At 43.4% G+C, this 15537-nt stretch overlaps 1 protein-coding gene across 1 annotated transcript; it reads left to right on the top strand.

Annotated features, from left to right (window-relative positions):
• The first annotated feature begins 1059 nt into the window (after positions 1-1059).
• SLC35D3 (solute carrier family 35 member D3) lies at positions 1060-7658 on the top strand. The gene is made up of 2 exons (XM_063125707.1): positions 1060-1495; positions 6823-7658. Exons 1-2 carry the CDS (start codon positions 1060-1062, stop codon positions 7656-7658), a joined length of 1272 nt encoding a protein of 423 aa, XP_062981777.1.
• Positions 7659-15537: the final 7879 nt, after the last annotated feature.

Here is a 15537-nt window from a genome sequence, read left to right as displayed (position 1 = left end):
CACACACACACCTGTGTAAAACCCGCCCTGATGTTACATCACCTTACGCTCTGGTGTGTCTGCATTGACCACGATTTCCCAAAGCATTACATCAAAATCCACCCGAGCGCACAATTAAGCTACCTTCCCCGGAAGGGTTAATTCTTGCTGCCGCTGCTGCTGCTTTCGAAGCACCTGTTTCTGTAGCTTGCAGAAGACCCGCTGCCAGGCAAGGCTGGATCAATATTTGTATTTCCTTATGAGGACCCTGCCCACGTTCATTTAATAAGGGATGGATGGCTTTTCCGTGAGTGAATTCTGCACCGAAAAGCATCACCTATAGACATGGGGATTCGCAGCCTCGGGTGGCTATTATTTTCGCTTTGTTAATAACGGGGTGTGTGCGCGGTGGTGCGTGTGTGCGTGCGCGCGCATGGAGGGTTTGCAACCGAGTTATTAGTTTCTTTGTGCTGGGAAGGGGAGACAAAACTTAATGTGTTCTTTAAAAACAACAGTTGAAAGGCGAGGGGATTGCACTTACCCCAACCTTTGGATTTTCCCTCCCACCCCCCTTCCCTTCTTCTTCCTCTTCTTCTTCTTCTTTTTCTTCTTCCAGGAACAAAGGCGACCCATGATTCATGCTCAGAACCATCTCGGCGGGTCAAGAGCGACTCCTCCAATTGTTCCCATTTCATTAAGGTAATGGGAAGCGCACAGCCCCCCAGCCCCCCTCTGCGTCAGCGAGCGGAGCCGGGGGATCTTGTGGGCGGCAGCAGGTTCCCGAGCCTGCAGAGGCATTTCCCAGCGGGGCCGAGCTGCCCGCCCCTCCGGATCGCTGTCCCGCGTCCTGTCCTCCCGCCGAGCCCTTCGTCGGCGCGCCGAGCAGAGCAGCGCTTGGGCTGCCCGTAAAGTTGCTGCTGCTGCTGCTGCTGCTGCTTGCCTCTCGCAGCTGCACCCAGGCGCCTGGCCGGCCCCGAGGCCGGTGGAGGGCATCCCCGCCGCCGCCGCCGCCGCCGCCTCATCGTCGTCCTCAGCAGGAGCCGCCGCCGCCCCGGGAGCGGGGGCAGCCCACCGGGCGCCATGCAGCTGTGCCGGGGCCGCGCGCTGGGCATCTCGGTGGCGGTGGCGCACGGGGTCTTCTCGGGCTCGCTCAACATCCTGCTGAAGTTTCTGCTCAGCCGCTACCACTTCGCCTTCCTGACGCTGCTGCAGTGCCTGACCAGCTCCACGGCGGCGCTCAGCCTGGAGGTGCTGCGGCGCCGGGGCGCCCTGGACGTGCCGCCCTTCGGCTTCAGCCTGGCGCGCCTCTTCGCCGGGGTCACGGTGCTCTCCACGCTGCAGTCCAGCCTCACCCTCTGGTCGCTGCACGGCCTCAGCCTGCCCATGTACGTGGTCTTTAAGCGCTGCCTGCCCCTCGTCACCCTGCTCATCGGCGTGCTGGTGCTCAAGAACGGCGTCCCCTCGGTTGGGGTGTCGGTGGCCGTGCTCATCACCACCTGCGGGGCGGCGCTGGCAGGTGAGTGGGGGAGGCCGGCGGAGGCGCGGGCCCGGGCTCCGCGCAGCCCGCAGCGCGCATTTCGCGAGGACCCTCCTGCCCCAGCGCACCCCTTTCCTTACCCCCTCTCAACTCGCCCCCACATGGCCCCCTCCTTAATTTTACCCCCCCTGCTCTTCTATGCACATTTTCTCAGCCCTCCTCATTCCTTCACATGCCCTCCTTTCTTCCACATCTCCTCCCTCTCCTGCCCTCATCAGCGTCTCCCAACTCAACAAACCCAGCACCCACCGCGATGCCCGTGGCCCTCTCATCTCTGCCTGGCCCTTTGTTTGGCTCCCCCGTGCAACTCTTTCCATATCACCCTCCATATCCGATTCCTTCCACGCTCCCTTCATTTATTGTTGCCTCTCTGACCATGTCTCGAGCCCACGTTAACTTACATGATTCCACACTACTCCTCAACACATTTCTGTTTTCCACCCCATCAATTTCCCTGCATAGTTTCATCCTAACGCACTTCCTGAGTCACCTCCCCGTCTTTATGGTCCGTTCTTCACACCCCTTCAAATTCTTTGTCCTGTTTCTGTGAATGCTGTATTCCACTTCTTTCACTGTCTACCAATTCCACCAGCATCTCATCCCAGCCTCATCATTCTTCAAAAGACTTCAACTCTTTGGGCTCACAAATTCTTCAGCCCATATTATAATATTAGTATTAACTCACCCATGTTCTTAACTCCATCCTTTACCACCACTCCTTCTCCCATCATCCACAGGGTCTTTCTTGTCTCATTCTGCCCATCCTCCTCGCAATCCTTCAGCCTCACTCGACATTGCTGCTCCCCTAAGGGCTCCTTCACAGTCACTCATGTATGTTTTTAAAGTTGTAGAAATGGATCAGGGAGCCCCAACCAACTGCCTGCTCCACCTGGCAAATATACATGTCTGGTTTTATATCAATGTACACCAGTGTAACATCCTTATATGTTAGCTTAGTATGTGTACTATTTGGGTATAAATGGGGGGGGGGGAATGTGACACCGCTCTACTTCTAACTTTAACTTGGCGATATTACATTAAAAAAAATCCACATCAACTCACTACAATCCCTTTTCTTTATGTTTGGATTGAACCAAGGCTTGTGGGGTTCTGTGTCCACCCACGTTCTTTTTCTCCATCAGAAATGTTAATTCATATCTGAAAACACATTCACATTTTTCTATCCACACTCACGTAGATGATCTCTATGTGTATGTGTGTGGGGATTGTACTTTTAAACAGCTTTTAAACATCTGTCATCACAGCACACTTTATACTCCCATGTTTTCCACTAATGGCAGTATATATAGATGGATATGTGGTTTTTTTCATTCCTAATGGAGGTTATCTCTGTGTTAAAAAAAAAGAGAGAGAGAGAGTTATGTCTGAAGTGGTCCAGCTGGTTTTCCCAGCCCTTCTCCTTTCCTCTAGTCCCTTGTTATTTGCAGCTGCCTGGCTTGTCTGTTACACATCAGCTGTTGTCAAGGATGAGGAAAAACTCCAGAAAATCCACATTGTGGATCCACCAGGCAGTGTCGCTGTCTCTATAATCTATAATTAAAGTCTATTATCAGTGCCTTAATAGACAGGGACAAGGAATAATTGGATTGGCAGAGCTTTATGTATGCACGTATGTATGTTTAGGAGTGAAAACTAATTCTGGATCATCATGCTCTTCGCCCATTCACTTCTATGTAGAAATAGATAGTCAGGCTGAGATGAATCTGATTGGGTAAAACAACCATGATTAAACTATCCCAAGAACCGAGTAGACAGAACAATTAACTGGCTCTAATGCCTTCCTATTCAGTTATTCAATAAAGAAGAGGGAGGGTTGTCATATTTTTTTTTCCTGAAATAGGATCGTTGCCTAGTTTGGAAGGTTGTGGAAATATGATGTATACTAGAAGCTAAATATCTGGTCTACGAAGAGATCTGAATAGAATTTGAGGCAATGACTGCAGGTAGCTTAACTTTATATTTGCTTCTATATAAATACCTGTGGCATTGTTTTTCCTTCATTGTTTGTTTCTGAGCGGGTGTTGTCTGGACATGGATTGCTTTAATAAGTGCTACATTTCTATAGAAGAATCCATCACTGATAGCTATCAGTGACTGCATTTGGGCTAGACTTTGGATGATCCATTTGTACCATTCAGATGACGTAGGTGATGGCTTCTATGGAGCAACAGGAACCTTTTTGGCACTAGCCTGATCCAGCACCACTAAATTGATAATTGTGCAAGGTTGGGGGAAGAGAACTTGCCACAAGGGAGGACCTGTTCTTTCTTCATTCCTTCATTCTTCATTCTTAGTCTCCTAAGAACATAGGAAGAGCCCTTCTGGATCAGATCAAAGGCCTATCTAGTCCAGCTACCTGCTTTCTAGAGTGGCTAACCAGTTGCCCATGGGAAACCCACAGGCAGGACATGGAGGCAATAGCACCCTCCCACTCATGTTCCCTAGCAACTGATATTAAGAGGCATATTACCATCATGATTCTCAGCCATTGATAGCCTTAATTTCCATGAATTTATTCTATCCACTTTTAAAGATGTCCAAGTTGGCAGCCATCACTGCAGCAATGTGTGGCAGCAGCAATGTCCATAGTTTATGCACTGTGTGCATAGAAATTCTTTCATCTGTCCTGAGTCTGCCTTCATTCAGCAGCAATGGATGGCCCCAGGTCCTAGTATTATGAGAGGAGGAGAACATCTCCCAAGCTACTTTCTCCACACCATGTATTCATTTGCTCAAGTCCCATGCAAGTCAATGGGATGGTAAAATCACTAGAGGAAATCCCAACCATCTTCTGATGTGGACAATTTCACTTCTAAGACAAACTGTCTGCATGAGCGCATTTGTGGACACGCACTCCACCTCTCCTTGCCCTCTTCTATTTCTAATCTTTAAAAACAGTTACAAAAATGCTCTGGGAATTGGCGAGTGTGAAGCGTGTTTCTCATCACAGACAGTCACCAATAAATGGCCATGATCATTTTACCAAACATGCACTTGTCTATCACAATGATACTAGTTACACTAATACAGACTAGTTTTGGCTTTTCTAGGGCTACACAATTCTACAAAAATCTGCAAATCTGTTTTGACCATGGTTTAACGCACACAAAATGAACACCAGTGCGACATGACTGCTCGGTCATCATACCGCCAAGTAAGCCATTGCCAAACCACAGGCTGTCAATCCTTTTGTTTCCCCCAATGTGAATGCCAGCTGATTCTGGTACAAGATTAACTATCATCCCTTTGCTCTTCAACCTGTTGAGTTGATTCAACCTCTTTTTGAGTTTTGAGTTCATTCAACCTCTTGCTATGTAAAACATTATAGTCATCAACCTAATACGAAGGAGATGAGCAGGTTTCTGCATATCGTTATTGGTACTTGCTTGCTATAAAAGTGATACAACTGAGGACAAAACATGAAAATTAGAGAGCCACTGGGAAATTTTGCATTGGCATACGGGACAAATGTGTCCACCTTCAAAACATTGCTCCGTGCTACTGCTGCAATTGCTCTGCGACTAACCATTTTGCCAGCATTAGGAGAGGAGAAATGCTCTTGCAGAACTGGATTCCTGATCCCTCCAAAATGTATGCCATTGGGAGAATTGCTATGTCCTGATTTGTGAAAATGTTGGTATCCTTCAGTTCCTTTGTCTCCCCTATTTCTGACCATTCTAGTAACAAGAAGTTGATTTTGATAAAATCTTTCCTTCCTTCCTTCCTTTCCCTATAAACTCAGGCTTTGCTGTTAGGTAGAATCCATCTTTGCTCTGTTTTTAGCCTGGCTTTCCCCCGTCTTTGATAATCCATTCAATTGGGGCCTGAAAGGTGAGAGGGAATTCACACAGGAATGGAACAGCAGTGTAGTTTCTTTAAGCATGGTCAAGTGTAAGCATGGAGAACATTTTATAACTTTCTAAAGCAGACAACCATTCTCCTTCCAAAACTTGATGCTCAGTGCAGCAGACTGATGGCTTTTGTGATTTCCCCCAAAGGGTGCGTTGCTGCCAGTGGGTTTGAGTAATGGGTAAAAATCTCTCTACAAACTACTGGGTAGGATCCAAACCAAGATTCCTTTTAAAAAACACCAGCCAGTGATGAATCTTTTCATGAAAGACACTTGTTTCAGATCCTAAACTCAGTTCTATAATTCTGAAAGCCAACTTAATTCACATCAGGGCCCTTAAACTGGAGAAATTTTGCATCATTCTCTAACACCAGCAAAATGGCCAGGTTGACATTAGAAACTATGAAAAGTTCACTTCATGATTAAGATACAGCAGCACAACATAACTGTATGCATGCTTGAAAAAGCTGATAGCAATAACTATATATGGACAGAGACAATAAAGGCTGTAACTTTATCCACTTAAAATAAATATAAAAACAAAGTCAGCTATGCATATAAATGCAGAATTCAAAACAGCTGTGCTGAATTCACTGATCAAATCCATTTTGGTTTTTGAAGATATGGAATCGCAATCAAGTTCTGACAAAAGTTCAATGCAATTATTTATTTGGTTTTCTGTTTACTAATCATGGTTCATAACTATCTAGTTTTGTTAAGTTTACTGTGATTCCACTCAATTTGGATATGTATTGAAATCCAAATACAGAGAGAATGCTTTCTACTACCTGTTTACTTTAAAGACATTCACATAGCGTGTCAGGCTAGGGACAGAATAGAGTACTCTGTCAAAGCCATATTTAGATGGGACGAGGTGGGAAGAATCCAATGGTGTTTCACTGTTAGTGCTATTTATTTCTTGCTAGCAGAAACTAATGCTTGTGCAGTGTCAATAAGAAACCCATCACTCTAGTAAGTGCTATTGACTTTGCGGAAGCATTGGTTTCCCCCCCTAGTGCAACACAAATCGCACTAGCACCCAGACAACTTAGGATCCTTCCCAGTATGTTGAAGGGCAGCCCCACCTCTTTTGAGGAACATAAGAATTGCCTTGGTCCAAATTGCCTTGCCGGATCAGTCCAGAATCGATCTAGTCCAGCATTCTCTTCAGCAGGAGCTGGCCATCTGCGTCTCAAAGCTTAGGAGTGCTATGTGGTGATTATTATTATTATTATTATTATTATTATTATTATTATTATTATTTATATTGTTTGTTCCAAGTTCCCTTTACCTAACATTGGGTAAGGGCCCTTGATAAACCTGTCCTCTGTGAGTATAGCTAATGCAAGAACATCATATAAAAGTAAAGTAAATGTAAATGCATGTTTACATTTCTTCTCTTACATTACTCTTTCTTCTTTTTCAAAATCAACAGGTGCGGGTGACCTGACTGGTGATCCTGTTGGGTATGTGACTGGTGTGCTGGCCGTGCTGGTGCATGCGGCATATTTGGTACTCATTCAAAAGACAAGTGCAGATAGTGACTATGGGCCCCTGACAGCCCAGTATGTCATTGCTGTTTCAGCCACACCCTTTCTCATTATCTGCTCCTTTGCCAGCATGGATGCCATCAACGTCTGGTCCTTCCCAGGATGGAAAGATCCCATCATGACATGCATTTTTATCGCATGTGTCTTGATTGGCTGTGCCATGAATTTTACCACCCTTCACTGCACGTACATCAACTCAGCTGTAACCACCAGTTTTGTTGGGGTAGTAAAGAGCATTGCAACCATCACAGTCGGTATGGTGGCTTTCAGTGACGTAGAACCCACAAAACTGTTTATAGCAGGTGTGGTGGTCAATACCGTGGGCTCCGTCATTTACTGTGTGGCCAAATACATTGAAACCAGAAAACAGAGTAATTATGAAGACCTGGAGAAAGAAAGTGGAGAGGAGGAGGAGGAGAAGAAGAAAGATTGTGATGGAGGCCAGCCACCATTTGTAATGGAGGAGATGTTCAAGGAGACAGAGCCCGGGGACACAATGATAGAGGAGCCAGCAATTGGAAGCAGCCAGCAAAGCATGGAGGAGAAGGACAGCAGTATGGGAGAAGCAAATGCAGCTGTCATCCCTGAAGGTGGCAGCACTGAAGGACTTGCTAAAAGCTCATTAAAGGATGCCTATCTCGGAGTATGGAGATTGGTTAGAGGGGCTAATTATATGAAGAAAGATTATCTAGTAGAGAATGAGGAGCTGCCAAGTCCTTGAAGAGTAATTTCTTAGAATAATAATAATAATAATAATAATAATAATAATAATAATAATGGATCCATGTATTGTATTTCTTATGGCAGGAGTACAGGTGGACACATGCTTTCACATGTTCACAGACAAATCTTAATTGTTTATTAGGGAGATCTTACCTCATTCTAATGGAACAAAAGCATGCGGTTCATGCTTAGGGCAGTGAAATTCAATTTTTCCATAGGCTTACCTCTGGTTTTCAAATCAGAATCAGGCCTGGGCCAGCAAAAATAGGCACCCCAAACAATAAAAACTTCCACCTTTTTATTCACAGAAGTCAACTGGATCAGATTAATTAGTGTGCTCTTCAGTGAGTAGTCCTTGAAGTACCAATGGAATTGCTCACAGCTGTTGAAAGGATGATACCCATAGACAAAAGCTAAAGATATTTGTTAATAAGGTAATTCAAAAGGAGGTATCAGTAGATCCCCTGGTGGTCCCAAGGTGAAACACATGGGAGGTGCAAAACCTGAAAGTGAGCTCCCTCTCCTGGCTCCCACTTACAATCTTCCCATTGCTGTTTGTGCGCTTCAAGTCCCACCCCAATGTGGACAACCCTTGCAGTTAATGAGCAGAAGTGAGATAATAAGATTCACCTGCTAATTCTGCCCCTGCTCTGCTTTCTATCTGCTGAACTTGTCTTTGTTGACAAGGTGAGAGAGGTGTGGGAGTGGGATTGAGTTGTTTATATTCCAGCTTGCCTCAGCACCTCCTTAAGTAGCTCATTTTTATGTAATATTTATGCCCACATACACACATATACCAGTGTGTTTTCTGTAGGGTTCAGAAGTCAGGCATTATTATTTTTGAAAACGTATGTAAAGTGCAGGATTATCGTAACAACTCAAGAAGAGCCCTGCTGGATCTGACCGAAGGTCAATCTTCTTCAGCAACCTACTTCCCCTTGTGGCCACCAGATGCCTCCAGGAAGCCCACAAGTAGATCTTGAAGGCAAGAGCCCTCTCTCACGGTTGCTGCCCAGTCACTTACATTCAGAGGCACTCTGCTTCTAAACATGGAAGCTCCATGTAGCCACTGACAAAACTATCCTCCATGGATTTTCCTAAGCCCCCTTTTAAAGCCATCTAAGCTAGTAGTCAGGGGCATTGTTAGAACTGGGTCCATGGGGCCTCAGCCCCGAATCTATTTCACAGGGCTCCAGATCTATTTCATAAAGCCCTGAATATTCACTGATGCCAATAGAAGGTCCCAACTCCCCTGCTCTATGGCAAAATGTAGCTGGGGAGGGAAAGGTTTACACTCTCCTCCCCCACATGCTGCAATACCCCTAACCCCGCCCCCCACAATTAAGGTTATCAAAGGCAATTAAGGTTATAAAAAGAAATGTTTATATTGGTTTGGGTTGACCTCGTGCAGGATGCAAAATAACTGAGGGGTTCGTTTTATTTGAGATGATTTGGATGAGAAATTAATTGGCTGGTTTTGCCTCCTTGGAATTTAAATAAATAATTGTAAGCAATTCTAAATTTGTATATATATGTAGATATAAATTAGCATATGCAAATTTTATGCAGATTTGAGTCCTATGGACCTGGGCTCCTAATCTTTTACATATCTTATGGAAGTGAATATCATACAGGAATTATTGCACTGTTTGAAGAAGTACTTCCTTTTGTCTTACACTAGAAACACAAGAAGAATGGAGGTAAGGCAGTCTTCTAATATGAGTGAAAGTCCGTGGAAAGTAGTTGCTGAAAATCTAGAGGTGAGGTGTTCAGGAAGATACACACAACCAAGTTATAAATCAAGTTAGCCTTCTTCTCACACATTCAAGTCCCAATAACCTCAAACTAAATTAAGTTCATTTTCTCCATCCTGTTGGTGCTGTTCAAGAACCAATTTGGATGCAGAAAATGTTAATACAGCAACAGTTATCATCATGGATCTGACCGTTAGAAATAAACCTTTTGTTTTGTAGTGATGTTCTTGAAAAATACATGAGAAGAAAATTCATTTTTAGGCCATGTGATCTCAGGCCTCATGGATCTTAGCCAGGGCCACTTTCACGATGTCTGAAGCAGCAAAATATACTTTCCCAGATCCTCAAATTTGCCACAGCCAGTGTCTGTGAGCACAAAGCTTATGCGTGCCAACCAAAGCATTGCTATGATTTTCAAACAAGGCAAACACACCTATGCTCTTTGATTTCTTACATAAAAGCCTCCACATAATTCTCCATGCTGTGTTAACAAATCCATTGCCATGTGCTCATACGCAACTCTTCCCCTCTTCCTCAGTCATGGTACACTAGGTAAAGGTTTGGTAATGTGTCAGTCTGTGCCTCCCATCATTCCTCACCATGGGCTATGCTGGCTTAGAAAGGGTGGCCGTATGTCCTACTTTACAGAGGACAGTCCTCTATTTGAAGGGCTGCCTGGTCCATGTCTGGCTTAAAGATAAAGAACCATACGGAAGGAGAGCCCACGGGCCCCGAAGCTGGCCACCCATAGTTGGCAGCACCTGGGCAGTAGATGGAGAAGAAGGCACACAGGGAAACTGCTCACAGTCTTCCACACTATGGGAGATGTTAATATATTTATCTTTAAATGATACTATTAACTAATGTGCAGGCAATGTGATGCACATGATACAGCACTCCAGAACAAAACAAATGACTACTGGCAGCCCATCCAATTTATAAATTCATAGATTTAAATTATTTATGCGCATATATGGCTATAAATTAGCATATGCAAATTGTATGCAAATCATACCATCTTTTGTCCTCTTTTTCTTTGGTGATGTGTACCCTCTTTTTTGGACAATGCATAAGTGTCCACCCTAGTTCCCTGATACAGTCCAGTCAGATCTAGAGGGCCACATGTGCCTCAAGTAATTAGTGTTCATTGGTCAAGACCAGCACTTCGTTTAAAGCAGTCCTAGACACATTTCTGCTGTAAACACTCAGTGATAAAGCAGACATAAGGAGGCAGAAGCCTGCAGGGAAAATGGTGGGCTCCCATTGCCCAAATCCCCCAAACTAGCATGGAAAGGAAGGCAGGGAACCTCTAAGTTAGAGATGTGGGAGAAATACGCAATGGACACAAATGCATTTGGATATCTATGAATCTGACCAGCAGATTTTGCAGTGAATTCCCTTTTTCCATGCCATGCAGATTCCATGGACTTGCAGATCCGTTTTTCACTTTTGGGGGGGGGGGATTTGTGATCAGCGCTAATTCACATTAACTAGTGCAGATTAGTGCATGTGCTCAGTTGTGAATTAGTGCTGATCAGCTGATGCACTCAGACAAATTAGTGCAATTAGAACAAAATTCTGGTAAAATGAATCTGTTTCCATCAATGAACAGATGATGGAACAAAAGATACTTGACATTCCGTGAAACCCAGGCATAGCTGATTTAACAAAATCTATACATCCTTACTCTAGTTACATAGGAAATACGCGGTTTATTTAGCATTCCAATGCATTTTGCACAGTTCTTCCTCAGGGACACTCTTCTCTTGCACAACAATTTTCACTTGGAATCTACACACTGTTGCTACTGCAAGTTTCAAGTGAAGCTTGTTGTTCAATGGTGCCCGTGAGAAAGAAAAACAAAATGACTTTTTAAATAAATGTGTGCCTACTAGCACTTCCTCCCTTCCTTTTCCTTCAGTTGGTGTGTTCCCATTTTTCTTTCCTCCATTAAACCAATGTACAAACCAGACTCCCTGTTTCCACATAAAGTCCAGTCAATCACTAGCTGGTTTCGTTCCCAAATTTGCTGCAGCTTTAGTGCAGCTTTCAGTGTTTGTAGGCACTAGAATAAGCACTCAAAACTGTATTTGAAAAAAAATAGTGAGATTGCAGTCTGTTCAGATGAATGAAAGGTGTCCCACATAACTGAGCCTGACTCCAGTTAGTGCAAATTATTACAATTTATTAATATTTCTACTAGAAAGGATGAAAAGAGACATAAAAGAAAATGAGGCTTTCGTTCTCAGTGTTTTCAGAGGGTTTTTTTTTCTCCATATGTGAGGCCTACTTCTCTTTTGAGCTCTTGAACTCTACTTATGTGGTACGTGTATGTGGAACAGGAAGCTGAAAAGCTAACAGTTGTAATTCAAATGTGCTTTGTGGCCAAGAAAGATTAAAAAAATGACAACATATGTTTTCATTGCAACCATTTTAAGCTTCTTTAAACCTCGGGTGTGAAAACAAGCTAAGTCTATGTTTCTTTATGGTTTGGGTATTGGAAAGAATAAGAAAGCAAGGTATAGGGGGAGGGGATTTTATTTTTTTCCACCCACCCTACCTGAAAAATAGTCACCCCCTTTTGTGCCAAGATAGAATCTATAGGCACAACCCACCAGTCATGACACTCAAGGCCTCCCCATTTATTACAATGGGACATACTGCATTCCACAGAAGCCTTACTGAAATGGAGAAAGTGGCATTTATATGACATCTGTGCCTGGTGGATTTGTGTAATTGTTAAATGGTTGCAAATTGGGAGAGCATGAAAGACCGCTGTGCTACTGAACGCATGTGGTTGAATGTAAAACTGAGCTGAAATCAAGAGAGCTTTGAACTATGACCTGAGTGATCTGCTATATCAGCCTTCCCCAATCTAGGGATCTGCCAGATGTGTTGGACTACAATTACCAGCCTAGCTGTGGACTACAATTGTCTTGCTAGCTGTGGATGATAGGAGTTGTAGTCTGTCACATCTAGAGGGTGCGTTGTATTATTAGGTTGGCAGCCTTAGTTCAGTGGCAGAGTGAGGTGTTTTGTTTTGTTTTGGAAGCAGAAGATTCCAGTTTCTATCCCTGGCAACTCCAGTTAAAGTCTTTCTGATAGAAGGGCTGGAAAAGACATGCCCAAGGCTTTAGAGAGCTGCTGGCAGTCAGAATACATGGGTGGCTTTCAAATTCTTTTCCAGGGAACCTTGTGGTTCCTTAACTTATCTATCAGGTAATCTTCAATAAGATCAGCATCATGGAAGGAGAACTTAGAAGACATATCAAGCAAGAAGTTAAACAAGAACTTTAATCTTTTCTCCTAAACAAGAACAGAAGAAACTCCTGACTCTGGCCAGATATAACCAAGTTCAGTGCCACCTAGTGACTAAACTATATAATGACACTATCCATGTAATCAGTAATGATGATGGACTAACTTCCCTGAAAGATAGCCAGCCCACCATTACCAGTTCTTCCAAGCCAGGCCCAGCCACAGGGTGAGGTTGAATGTGCAGATGAAATGCCAATCACACTCAACAGGCCTTGCCAGTGCATTACATGACCTTTCTGTCTGATCTAGACAATTTCCTAGAATTCTCTTCAACATGAAAGGGTTCCCTAGCAAACAGCCCTGCTGATAACCAAGTCAACGTGAAAAGGATTTCCTGCAGGTAGAAGATCTGAACCATTGGTGTAACCTATACTGGGGAATATGAATTCATGACCTGATTTGTTATACTATAGCTGCATATGTTTATAGATTTGCATTCTAGTAAACTATTGCTTTCTCATTAGTTTAAATCAGTTTAAATATGTATTTATGTATTTCTTTAACAAACCACCTATTCTGCTATATTAAAAGAGGCTCATACTATTATCTCTAGGCAGGGGTGGTTCAGTAAATTGGAAAGCTTACCAGTACTTTGTACACAATGGCAATTCCATGTCACTTTTTAACTGTATTCAACATGTTGTGGAGCAGTAACTTGTACTAACTTGAGTTTCAACCATAAAGCTCTGTTAACTGGATAGCACAGTGGGATGTGCTATGAATTGCTAGCTATCTGCTTATACGTTATGGTGCCTTTCCACATGGTTTGTGGGAAGGTCCTGGTTTGTGCTTCTACAAGTGCTAGTAGAAACACATGGAAATACTAACAGTATTGGACTTATAAAAAATGCTGATTAAACTTTTGTACAGTATATGCACACACGTGTGTGTGTGTGTGTGTGTGTGTGTGTGTGTGTGTGTGCGCGCGAGACAGAGTATAGTTATGCTCGTGATTTAAAGTGGGTGTTTCAGAATTCCCTGCAGAAAAAATGGGAATTTGGTAAATGCAGCCTCTACCCCCTCCCACCCAATGAAGGAGATTGTTGTAAAGGAAAATAATACAACGGTTGCCTCACGCGGAGGCATTTTAATTGCATAAATAAAAGACTTCAATTAATCTGGAGAAGGAAGCATAGTAATAGAAGGCATTGCTCTACAGAAACTTTAAGAAGTTTTTATTGTTCCTGAGGTGAGAGGGGTTGGAAAGAAGGCAGAAAGTTTAGTTTTACTTTTCTGATGTGTGTGCATCACATGCCTTTTATAAGTTTATGTAGATATGTACATTTTAAGGCGTTATACATTATTGTTTGGATCCAGCACAGGAGACTGGTGTGTCAAACAGGCTTACGTGCCCAAATGACCCTGATGCAGATGGCTAGTCCCATTAACTTCATGATGCTCATCTAAGCCCTTTTCAACTGGCTGGATGCCTCTTTTGATGTTTAATGGGAATGTGCCTTGTTGTGAGCAACTAGCTGCACATGAATTGAAGCCAGATGGATCCTACATCTATAAATATTTGACATGATCAATATATGGCAATTAGGGGGATTAAAAAAGATGAAGAAAAGAAATACAATTCCAGTAGCTGGAAATGTAAGAGGATTTTTATAGGGCAAAAATCAGGCCCAGGCTGGCTTGGCCTGGGACTGATGTCCTACTGGGATCAAGTTCAGGCCACATGTATTCAGCAATTACATGGTAAACATAATGCAAGATACCAATCAGGTGATGTCTAGGAGTAGATGATCACTTAGTAAAAAATAATAATGCAAAAACTTTCTACGTCTATCACCCATTACTTAGTCACCATCTTGTGCATTTTCTCTGTGAATATTGGATGCTTTTGGTCTGAAATTGGCCTCCAACTTGGCTGATCTCAACCATGTGGAAACATACTGCTTTGTTCGTACTCTAGGCAGTGGTCTCTTGGAAGGATTTTGCCCAGTCGTGCTGTTTGGCGAAGAAATGTCAATCAGCCACCATTGAAATATTCAGTTCTATTAATAACGGTGACTATAGATCAGTACAGCTTTCCCGCTCTTTAATATGTATCAAATAGTTAATGCTGTTCTCCTCTGCGAAGTGAATAGGGATTGCCAGCTCTTGCTTTAGACTGAAGACACACAGAGAGAATTTAACTTGAGGATTTTAGATGCATGCACCATATTCGGTCTGGTAGTTATTATAGGAGATTGAGGGCCTCTCTTAATTCTCAATGTCTGCAGAAAAAAAAAGCATATAGGACAGTGGAGAGAAAGAGAAATTCTCCTCTTGCTGCAATAATCAATGATTGGTTGTGGTGTACAATAGCATCCTTCAAAATAAACATTCATTTTTGTGTCAATATGCTATTGAGCAGCACCTGCTGCAGCTCCACAAAGCTGGCCATTAACAGAACCCAGGCGAGGAAACCAGCCTTGCTATTGCTTTGTGTTTTTAAAAGGGCATTTTACAAAAGGCATACAGATGTCCGTGTGTCTCTGGCTAAGTATCTCGCTACCATTGTAGAGGAATCGTTTTGGAGAGAGAGACAAATGGAACACGAACAGTGCTTTTGTTTGTAAAAGAATGGCTGCTATGGCAAGCCCAGTGGTCCCAATCCAACACAGAATTAAACATGCGTCAACCCATTGAAACAAACTTTGGGTGGAAATATATAAAAACCAAAGGAAGGAACACAAAACGTATTATTAAGATACCTAAAATTATTGTGTCATTTTATTGCGTCTTTGTTATGGTCATCATTCTAGCACTTGCCACCTGCCCTGGCCCTGCTTCTCAAGTCTTTTCCCTCCCATCTTT

This window comes from Elgaria multicarinata, chromosome 4, assembly GCF_023053635.1.
Source record: "Elgaria multicarinata webbii isolate HBS135686 ecotype San Diego chromosome 4, rElgMul1.1.pri, whole genome shotgun sequence".
NCBI lineage: Eukaryota > Metazoa > Chordata > Lepidosauria > Squamata > Anguidae > Elgaria > Elgaria multicarinata.
Note: the sequence above shows the minus strand (reverse complement) of the source record. Positions and strands in the feature narration are given on the sequence as shown.